The sequence below is a fragment of the Phragmites australis genome, chromosome 6 (genome assembly GCF_958298935.1).
Source record: "Phragmites australis chromosome 6, lpPhrAust1.1, whole genome shotgun sequence".
Classification (NCBI taxonomy): Eukaryota; Viridiplantae; Streptophyta; class Magnoliopsida; order Poales; family Poaceae; genus Phragmites; species Phragmites australis.
This window is the reverse complement of record NC_084926.1, coordinates 31529163-31539873: the sequence shown is the minus strand read 5'-3', so window position 1 is coordinate 31539873 and position 10711 is coordinate 31529163. Positions and strand designations below refer to the sequence as shown.

At 42.2% G+C, this 10711-nt stretch overlaps 1 protein-coding gene across 2 annotated transcripts; it reads right to left on the bottom strand.

Annotated features, from left to right (window-relative positions):
- Positions 1–1145: 1145 nt before the first annotated feature.
- On the bottom strand, positions 1146–9796 carry LOC133922226 (C2 domain-containing protein At1g53590-like). Of its 2 annotated transcripts, XM_062367451.1 has the most exons (12): positions 9284–9796; positions 7916–7990; positions 7675–7818; positions 7374–7469; positions 7145–7276; positions 4191–4343; positions 4052–4093; positions 3697–3745; positions 2975–3067; positions 2652–2835; positions 2325–2451; positions 1146–2115 (listed from the first exon to the last, which is right to left on the bottom strand). In XM_062367451.1, the coding sequence occupies exons 1-12, from the start codon at positions 9407–9409 to the stop codon at positions 1306–1308; spliced, it is 2031 nt and encodes a 676-aa protein (XP_062223435.1). In that variant the 5' UTR covers positions 9410–9796; the 3' UTR covers positions 1146–1305. The 2 variants fall into 2 exon arrangements, with proteins under 2 accessions (XP_062223435.1, XP_062223436.1); XM_062367452.1 differs by lacking the exons at positions 7916–7990; positions 9284–9796 and having other exon boundaries at positions 7671–7803.
- Positions 9797–10711: the final 915 nt, after the last annotated feature.

The window sequence follows — 10711 nt, the reverse complement described above, 5'->3', positions numbered from 1 at the left end:
TATTTTGCAACCAGGGTTTTTTGAAATTCGTGAAAAACGAGACCCAAATTTTTTTGAAACTCGTGAAAACCAGAAATTTCGATTAAAATTCGATAAGAATTCAGACAAATTCATTCTGTTAAATTTATAATCAGAGACAAAAAAACCTTCCAAATCGAGTTAGCAAAAACCGATTGAATTCAACCAAAAACTGAGTGAATTCTCCGATTTATTAAGCGAATTTTCCAAATTTTGAATGAATTCATCAAAAACCAGTTAAATTTCCTAATTTATCGAGCGCATTTCTCGAATTTCAGTGAAGTTCAACAAAAACAAAAAAAATAGCTTAATATTGTAAAATCAATAACTAATTCATCTGAGCTTCAAATCAAGTGAAACATATTTGATTGATTTCCTTGTTACATGATCTACATGATAAAAAAATATTATACTAAAAAAAGTTAAATATTTTCTGCGAAAAATATATTTGTTAAACATAGTTAAATGCATAGTTAATTCTTTACTAATCTAAAAATTATAAAATCAATTTTATTAGTCTTCTTACATAATCATATGTCTATTAAAAATACATGAACTTATGAAATAGTTACTTTAACATGCAAAATTAGTGAAAATGTGTTGCAACTAAATTAGATCATAACTAACATATCACACATAAATTAGTGAAACCATTTTTATTATTTTACTTATACTATACTTTATGTAGGAAAAATAGTGATAAACATGAAAAAATTAATTACAGTATTCTTTCTTAACATATTTGTTTTATGTTTATGAACTTTGTAAAAATTACGAAGATATTAATAAAACTTCAAATAAAGTGAAACCAATTTTAAAGATCCTCTTAAAATACGTCCTATATAAAAAAATATATATTTACATGTTAAACTTTTTCTTAATATGATAGAGCCAAATCATCATGTTCATACAAACCATTTTAGTACTTTTCTTTCTTTTTTTTCAAACTTCCTATCCATGAAATATGACACAAACAACATTATTTTTAATCTTTTTTGCATAAGGTCTTAAAATTATATCTAGTATTTTAAAAATTTTGTAATTTTTCTTATTTTTCTGATTTTTTTTAAAAATTCAAATTCAAAAACTGATCGATTTCTAAATACAGTACGGACTGATTTGACCGATACTCGCGAATACCGAACTGTTTTTAACGATTTTTCAAACCCTGCTTGCAACTACCTACTATCTGCAGGATAAACTTACACAGGCATAGCCCAAGGTCATCTGCATCAGGAGAACGCATATTACGTTTCACTGCACCTTGTCCTTGCCATCAGCTACAGACTAAGGCGCATCTACCACGGCATTGCTTGGCGCAGGAGGATCAACTTCCACCGAGTCGATTTTCGTCGCAGCAGGGTCGTCTTTCTCATCATCTTGGCATTCTTCTTTGCTCTTGTCGAGGCCCTTTCTGCTGAACATGGTTTTCAGGTTGTCAGCGGTTTTCCCTGCATGTTTCACCATGTGAGCTGCCTTCTTCCTCAGGTGCTTTTTGGTCGGGTTGTCCAGTTCCTCGCTTGAGTTCTGGTCATCTGCTCTCAGCTGCGTTCTATTATTCCCAGGATCTTGATCGACCACAAATGTTACCGAAACCCTGCTTTCTCCAACTGGCTGGATGTTCGGGTGAGGCGTCACGCATGAGGAAGCTTCGACGTTGCTCTCTTTCTTTGGGCTCCTGTGGAAGACAGCTCCAGCTAGTTTTCCCAAACCCTTCTTGACCTTGCGGAGGTGACGGTGCGATTTACCGTTCCCAGGTTCTTCGGTACTGGAGTCGTTTCTCTGAGATTCTGGTAGCGATGACCTGGGGCTGTCGCTGCAAACATCGTTCACTTGATGGATTTTGGAGTCCTGGCACCGGGGACGTCCTTTCCGAGGCTCCCATGCACTGGTGACATCGCTGCCCGGGCGATGTACCCAAACATCAGCCTTATCCAATCCCTCGATATCAACTGGCTCATACTCATCAGACATCCTCCGGAATTCATCGGAAGATTCACTTCCATTGTTGGTATTGGATGAAAAGCTGGACCTAGGTGTGGTAGATTTGCCCACCTTGGGTGTTCCACACTGCTCCTCCTCCTCATCATTAGGAACCTGCAAGCACAGTGTACAGCATAACAGCAGTTGTCACCTAATCTGAACCACTCTTTTGAGTTTTAGACAATTTGTAAACATATCCTGGGCCAGGGCTTTGCCAAAGATGTAATCCTTGACAGTGTCCAACCAATAATAAAAAACCCCATACGTCGACCCAGTTACTGCAAACTGGTTGAATACCAGGACCAAGTAAACTCTGATTTCACCTTCTCATTTTCATCTTCAAGCACAGTTACAGCAATGTGAACCCTCCCAGTCTTTATATCCTTTAGTGCCATCCATATATCATGCCTTTGTCCACCTCTCAACTTGTTGATGCTTATGGAACAATGACTACATGGCGAGCAGGATATAAGTTATAACTATACTAAAAAAAGTTAAAGCAATCAGAATGGTAAGTACTTGACAAATGTGTAATTTAATGATTTGTGACATTTTGTAAGTGCAAAGTATAATTAACGTGAAGCAAGGGCACCATCATTTGAGTAACAAAAAGGAGGAAAACATGGAGATACTGGTTAGAAGAGACCAACCCCAGAGAGTCATCAAAGATGGGATCCTTATCTCGGACTTGAAGAGAAAGAAGATTGACTGCTTCCCATGAAGTTATTGGTACTTTAAACTCCTCGAGCCATTTCGGGTTAAGAGTTTTCTTATGGATATTTGTCTGAAAACGGTAGGGTCCAAGATGGCCTTTCACATATGGATCAGCTAACCCTGCACATGAATCCAGCAATGAGCTTTTGGCTGAACATTCTCTAAAAATAAGTTTGGAAGTCCTCTGCAAGCTTCAACAGCGTTTCAGTTTCCTTAAAATTGTCTAAATAAACTGCACACATAGTGTTTGAGAACATACCGTTTGGATCAGATGGTTTCATGTCAGCACCTTCCAAGATCTCTACCTTAGCATGTGCAATAGGTGTCTTCTCATCAACACTAAACCAGCTCTCTGATATTATATTTGGACAAGAAGTTAGAATAATTTCAGACATTTCTCACAGGAGTAAAGCAGCATGCATAAAATCTCTCTCTCTCTCTCTCTCTCTCTCTCCAGTTTCGCTTCCTGTTCCCCATGCCCTCTCCAATACCCACAACCACCTACAGTGTGTCGTCTCCAATGGCCCTGTTGATCGCTTCTTCTCTGTCGGGGGAAGAAAAGCTCGGCCAGATAGGGTACCCCCCACCCCCACCCCCAACAACAACACACACATACAAAAGGAAAAGCCTCCATGACCTCCTCTGGTGTGTTTGGGGTTAAAATTCGGTGACTTGGTTGTTGTTGCTTATGTAAAGATTGGAAACTGCTTATATTAGCAGCAGAGCACATCTCTTTGAGGGCTCGCTGGATGGAAGCAAAAGCTGCCTCGAGGAACCTCACAACTACATTATGTACTTGAACACTTGAATCAAACCACAACAAAGCATGGAAACTAAAATAATATGACTACAATGGGGGCGATCCTACAGAAATCAGTGGAACGAACTGCCCAGATCAGTGTGAGAACTAATGGGGCAAGATTTTAAAAAGTGTAGCGGAAACACAACCTTGCAGCACAACAAACAGTTTATGGAAATTACCTGCTGATTCGGAGGCAAACTTTTCCAGGTCAATAACTAGCATGTTTGGCTGCAAAAAGTATTTTTGAGAAATTATTGTTTATTCTGGTGAATATTACAACAAAAAAAAAACCGTCGAATGAAATCCCTCATCGAATGCCTGCACCATGTAAAAAGCAGATCCATTGCGGGTACCCCCTTCAAATTTAAGCACGGCTAAGATTTCCTTGCCCTTTGTTATTCAATAATTGGCTGACAAACGCAGATAAAAGTATGTTCGGTCTAAGACCAATGACTATCCTCCATGCAACAAACTAGGAACTTTGTAGTAGAGAACATGCTTTGTTTTCAGGATGCATGACATCAGAAATCTAACCTCAACAAGGGTCTGTCCGAAGGCAACGTCCAACATTCTGTCCTGCAAAAGTAAAAGGATAAAGTAAACTGAGTGCCCAAAAGAAATGTAGTGACATTTAAATGCACGTAACGAAGTACACTAAAATAGGTAGACTTACAAGCCATCCAGAAATTCCTGGGAGTTCGGTTACGTCAAGCCCATGACTGAATAAAGGTTTCACCATCATTTGGAAGTACGGAGGTTCAACAAAGCAAACTCTTACACGCCCAATAAATGGCCACTGTCGGAGAAACCTCACCCCTACCAGGACCTGCACACAAGCACTAGACATGTTTAGTAGGAAAAAAATAATTGAAACATATCTCACATGCTATCTCATAAAGTTCAATGAAAAAACATGAAATTCCCTGACAAATATTATGAGTTACTGTGGAATACCCTCTTTTCATTTCATTTTCTTCTTGTGGAACTCATTTTTCCTGTCCATGCAATTTTCTCTTTAAAAAACTACCTGCTGTTCTGATCCATATTATTGCTCAATTATAATACAAACTTATCAGTTTGCGTAACATTGAGAAATCAGTGGAGTGTGTTACTATTTGTTTGTAATACCCAAAAAATGCGAAATTCAAATGTTGACCGCAGTGCAAAACTTTAACCTTTTGAATTGTTGCTTGGATGGACGATTAGGTATTGAGGATGCGTAGATCTCGTCAACACTGATTTCGTTTTACTATCTAGCGTTTCGTTTGGACACTTGGTGAAACCATAGCAAGCATAATAAATCTAACCGTTGGTTGAAAAGAAAAAAAAAATAGATAAAGTTGGATGCGATCTGTCACCGCACGGATCCCGACCCATTTGGCCCGAACGCCCCGACTCCGAACCCTAGCCGCCGCCGGTGGTGCCGCCGGCCGCTGCTCCCCGGCACCGCCCCGCCAGCCTTCCCCCATGACGCGCCGTGCCAGCCGGTCGCCTGCTGCCCCGGTTGCAATTGGCCACCATGCTGCAGCCGCGGCCACCCGCCGACGTGCCGCCGTCGACCGCCGCTGCCCCTCGCCAGCCCGGCGGCCATCGGTCCAGCCGCCTCCGCCCGCTGGCTGCTGAGCCCGGCCGCGCGGTGCTGCCGCGCCGCCAGCGCTCGGCCGCGCCGCGCCGTGCCGCCGCACCCGCTGTCGCCTGCCGGCCGTGCCATGCTACCTGGACGCCGGAGCACCGTGTTGCCGCCGTCAACGCTCGCCGGTGCGCCGCCAGTCGGTGAGAGCAGGGGAACGGGAGGGGCTGAGAGGAAGGATCTGGCCGGCCAGGAAAAGGAGGAAAGAAAAAAAGAAAAGAAAAGGAAGAAGAAATGGAAAGAAAAAGAAAAGCAAGAAGAGAAAGGGAAGAAAAGAAAAGCAAGCAGAAAGAGGGAGAGGAAGCCCTCCGCGAGTTAGTTTGTTTTCTTTATCAGGTTTTTTCATCGGTTCTGTTTTAAAGATAACATTTTTTTAGTCTTTAGATGCTCGAAGGAGGTCAAGATTAGTCCTACGTGTTATCAATTAAGTGTGTTTCGTATGGTTTTAATGAAAGATGTAGTTTTTATCGTATGCTTCCTGATGACATAGGTGTTGTTCTCTTTGGGTAAGTGGTTTGGATATTTTTGGTTAAGTAGTGTTGGTGCCTGTCGAGGTTTAGTCTGTAAGTTTTGCCTTGTTCTTCGGTTGGTTGTCGTGTTTGTAGAGTTTTCAGCTATAGGAGTATGTCTCCTTTTTCCTTTTGATGTTGCAGTATTTTGGTGCTAATCTATACATTTGTTTAAGCGTACAGCTTCAGGACGCAACTAGTTTTCACCTTCGTTCACAATGAAGGCAAGTGAATATGGTGGTTGCGCTATGACATAATTTGTTATTTGGTTATTCCTATTTTTTAATTGCAGCACTCTTTAATAATGTATCAAATTAAATATGAGCATATTACTTATGTCTACCTTCTAAAGACTGATGATTTCATAAATTATGAGGTAAAATTGTGAGGTATTTTATTTGCTGGTATATGTTGATACTTTTCGTATGCAATAGTTAAAGTATATTTATACGTTGGAAGTAAGTCTTTCGTTTATGTTTGAGCTTTTTGTCTTAATATTTAATTTTTAAAAGCTTACTTAAATCTTGAATTAAAAAGTGGATGAAACGAGTTTTATCGTTTTGCAATTGTTCTTTATCATGGTTATATAGTTTTGGAAGTCTTAAGCATATCCTAAAAGTTATGTTATTGTTATGCATGAAGCATGTCATACATATACATCTTATGTATTTGAAGTTTTGTCGACGTCTTTTAGCCGCGATCATATCGGTACAATGTCGTATGTTATCCGAGAAATGGTACGATGCACATCCTTATGTTACTTAAGGAGGGGTAAGAATGAGAAAGAGCATGTCATATTCATACATATGCATTAATATTGATGTCTTTACTTTAATCGCATTAATGTCGTTCTTATATTGCAAGAAAGTCTTTAATACTATTTTGGATGATATTGATATGGTGAATCATGTTTAGTGAATGATAGTATGTGGTTGTTGCTATATTTGCAGACTTATTTATGTTTTTTTCGTCTTAATATCTTTATTAAAGAGGAATGTATAATTAACTGTAATTAAATAGCTTGTTAACGACATTTGTTTGCTGAGAATTTTGAATCTTAGCCTTGCTATCTTTCCAGGTGCGTCTTGCGATGACATCGAGCATGCGGGAAGGGTAGCAATATGGCTTTTGCATAAATCACCTCCACTCGTTGTCATTTATGTTGTAATATCAGTTTGGTGTCTATTAGTTGTTGTGTTGTTTATCTACTTCGTTGTGGCATGGATGTATAATCAAGGTTTGGTCCTTATTTTGCTAGTATGTTTATTGATACTAGTGTGATATTTTATTTATTTCTCTATATATTGTTTGGTTAGTTATACTCAATTTATAGGGAATGTGCTACCGAAATTTTACTTTAACTTCGGCAACCCTGTAAGTTAGTCTAAGTGACATTCTAGACTTGTTGTAATTCTCGGGGTGTTACATTGTTCCCCTCATACTAAGATTAGAGTAATGCAAGAGGGTAATCTATCTCGGGAAGTTTACCTTTCCTTCAACATGCATCCCAGTTATATGCAAGTTTGTTGTAATGCCAAATCCTAGTCTCTTCCTTAGTTGCACAGCCATTCTTGCGTCCATATCATCGGCTGAAAGAAAGTTGATCCCTATCTCCAGAACCTGGCACATATAGACATCTTAGCCGTTCCATGGTCCATACAGTGATAAATTACCCAGGACAGGCATGTTAGGAACAAGAAAGCATCACATTACACACCAAATGATCATCATCAGTTGATTGGCGAACAACTCTAATATCCGTAAACATCGGCGGGTCCCTACCCAAGTAAAGGCTTTGGATAACTGCTTTCCTCTGCAAATGCAATATAAAGGGATATTCGAATCAGGAATATGTCCATTATTGAAAAAGAATATACCACGAGCCTAAGAATTGGGAGTAGATTAATCGTTCGGCTTCTGAGATTTAGAACTTTAAAGAAAACAATGTCTTTTGCGAATAGAAATATAAAAAAGGTAGTTTATAGGTACTAGTAGCTCTTAGGAAACTCCATACTTACGGCCGTCCATGGTTTGAACTTCTCTAGGAACCATGGGAATATGGGCAAAAGGAATTGCTGGGATGCGACCCTCTCCATGCAAACTGGCCACATCTTTTCCACAGCATAATTTAACCACCTGACGGTCTCTGCATCAGAGAGAAGCTGGTCCAAAAATAAAATGAGCTATAAGTGAAAAAGCATGATTTTTAATCGACATGAAAGCTGAACTAACAAACTATACGACCAACTTAAAGTTTACCTTCCTCTGATTGGCACATTTCCTTTCCTCATACTGTAGCCGCCTCCGCAGTCTCATTGTGTACCGTTCATTCACCTAAAAACATATTCACTCTACAAATGAGATAACTGAAAGACTACGGAAAAAAAAAAAATAGCAACTGGCCACTGAATACTGTATCTGCATTGGATTATCAAGTCCCTTTTCCTTCATGGGGAATTTTCGCTAGGCTTTTTTGTTCCACTAAGAGAACGTAAACCCTGATTCAGTGTAACATTCCCCTTTAGACCCTTTTCGTTCATGAGGAATTTTCGCTGGTTTTTTTTTTTGTTCCACTAAGATAATGTAAGGTTGTAAACCCTGATTCAGTGTAACTTCCCCCTTTGAAAATTCCAAACCATTCAGAATGGGCTTTGAGAGATCATAGAAAAATATCATACTAGGAGAACTGTGTTGATAAGATTTCCTGTTTTCTTCCTGAATTATTGAGTGATAGTTCAAAGTTTCTTGTTATGACTGATCATTGTGCAGCCAATCCTTTCTGGTCCTATCTTTGTATTTCTATACTGAGTTTTGACGTTCTAAGCAAAGCTTCTTGCTGACATAGCTATCCTACAAGGCAGGAAGAAGGAAAAACCTCCCTTGGCTTGTAGTCCTATTTGGTTACTCTGGCTGAACTAAGAAAAAACAATACAGACCCCAACTTTGACCAGATGTTTACATGAGACTTCAAACATAGGACTATGTCATAGCGGGTCCTGCAAACCAAGGACATTTATTCAGAGCACACCCACGCTCTCCCGACTCGTTGTTTCGGATATCAACGTGGTTTCCAATTTACATAGTTTGATCATCAGTTTTTCCTATTATAAGCTAGCAGAACTAGCAAGCGGTGTCGTACATCAGTGCTATCACAACGCTCATTTTAGTCAAACATGACGTTTTCATACGACAGAGATGGAGCGAAAGAAATAATGAGTTGATGAGGCACCGAACCCACTAACCCAGTGCGTGGAAGAGAATCCAGCCAGCTCTACTAAGGCGCATCACAAATTAACAATGCAGTTCAGTTGAGAACAATAAACAAGAAGACAAAACCACAGGAGAGAAGCAATCCGAAAATCGAACTCCCAAATGCCACAAACCCTGAGGACGGATTGGAGCTCCCATTTCGGGCGGAACCATCGCAGCACACGATAATCCAGCTGGAAACGTGACATTGAACAAGCAGGGAGGAGTTGACCAGCTCGCGCAAATTTCGGCACCCAGGAGGAGGAAAAGGAACCAATCAACGCAGCCGTGGCGGCGGCAGCAATCGATCCGAGGTGAGAGAGAGAGAGAGAGAGAGAGAGAGAGAGAGACGGCGCGCGGTGGTGCACGTGCACTCACCGCGAAGATGTAGAGGAGCGCGACGAGGAAGAGCGCTGGGTGCGCCCACCCGGCGGCCGCGGCGACCCAGAGCGCCGCCAGCGCCAGCACGGCGTGGTGCACCACCGTCACCTCCGTGATATCCATCCGGCCGGCCGGCAGCCTCCTCCTCCTCCTCTGTGGTCCGCTCCACGTCCGCGGCGCGGCCGGGTGCTCTACCGCTCTCCCGCGCTCTGTTTCTCAGGGACGCCCCGACCTCGTCGCGAAGGCTGCGCGTGCCCGTGCCGACGAGCGAGCCGAATGTGCGAAACGAGGCCGATGTGGGCGGGAGGCGCTCTCTCTCTCACGCACCGACCGCGCCCCGAGCTGCGGATGCGGAGAAGGGAATCATCAACACCTGCTCGGTTCGTGGGCGGCGGCAGGGAGGGAAATATATACTATTTCCACATCACATGGGGCCGCTGATGCTTATATAAAGGTGTCGCGTCAGCAGTGGGGGACGACGGGTGGGGGTTGCCGAGCGAGCGATCGGATGGGGTTTTGGGATGTCCCGTTCTCGTCCGCAGCCGACTCCGGCGATCGGATGGTGGGGTGGGTTTCCCTCCGCATTCGCTGATGCGGAGAGAGATGGGATACGGACAAGAATTGGGTCCGGATTTCAACGCGGAGGCAAATGGGGGTTTCATCATTGAACTGCACGAGTGCGATTTGGTCCAAGAAGATATTACGCGTGCACCCCCGTCTGGGTCCGCTTGTGACCTATGTTTTTGTGGAAGATTTGACTAGACCAATGGAGTGATGCACGGAAGCAAGCGTGGATTCTAACCTGCTAATTCAGCTTGGACTTTGGACTTGGCTGGGTTCAAAGGATGCGTAATGCGTTGCCTGCCATGCACGACGCGGCTCTTGAAAAAGGATAGGGAATGCCTGTGGTCGTGAACTCGCACTACATACGGCAGGGGCAATGGCATGCGTCACCGGACATTTTAAGCTCTACTGCCTCCAGAACTGCTCGCTCCAACAGAAGCTGCTATTTATTTTGTTCCGCCATGTTATGCCGTCAGCTGCAACAACGACCTGCTTAAGAATATTTTAATCCGCACAGTGATGAGCTTCTCAGCTCACCTTACGTGTGTAGCAGTGTGCGTAAGATGACAACTGAACTCATTTCATTGGCAAAAATGGAAAAATAGATAATATATATCGGTGTATTTATCAAAATAGATAACAGACTGACGTATTAGTAAATCTAATACCTGTATTCGGTACCTCAAAATCTGAAAATCTAATTTTAGGACCTGAAACGTTGAAAAAAGACTGGATCTGAGGTGCGGAATGCGGCACTGCTCACCTGTATTTGGCATGGGAGGTGCCGAATATGGCCTGCATGCTTTCGGCTGCCCACATGGTGTTGTCCTTGCTTTCGATGCCCTGTCAAATCGGTCAAAC

Coding starts and splice junctions, on each gene's coding strand:
- LOC133922226 (XM_062367451.1), bottom strand. CDS start 9,409: ATGGATATCACGGAGGTGACGGTGGTGCACCACGCCGTGCTGGCGCTG. Junction 2,836..2,974: donor GAAACCATCTGATCCAAACG/GTATGTTCTCAA, acceptor ATTCATGTGCAG/GGTTAGCTGATCCATATGTG. Junction 2,116..2,324: donor TTGAAGATGAAAATGAGAAG/GTGAAATCAGAG, acceptor CTGTGCTTGCAG/GTTCCTAATGATGAGGAGGA.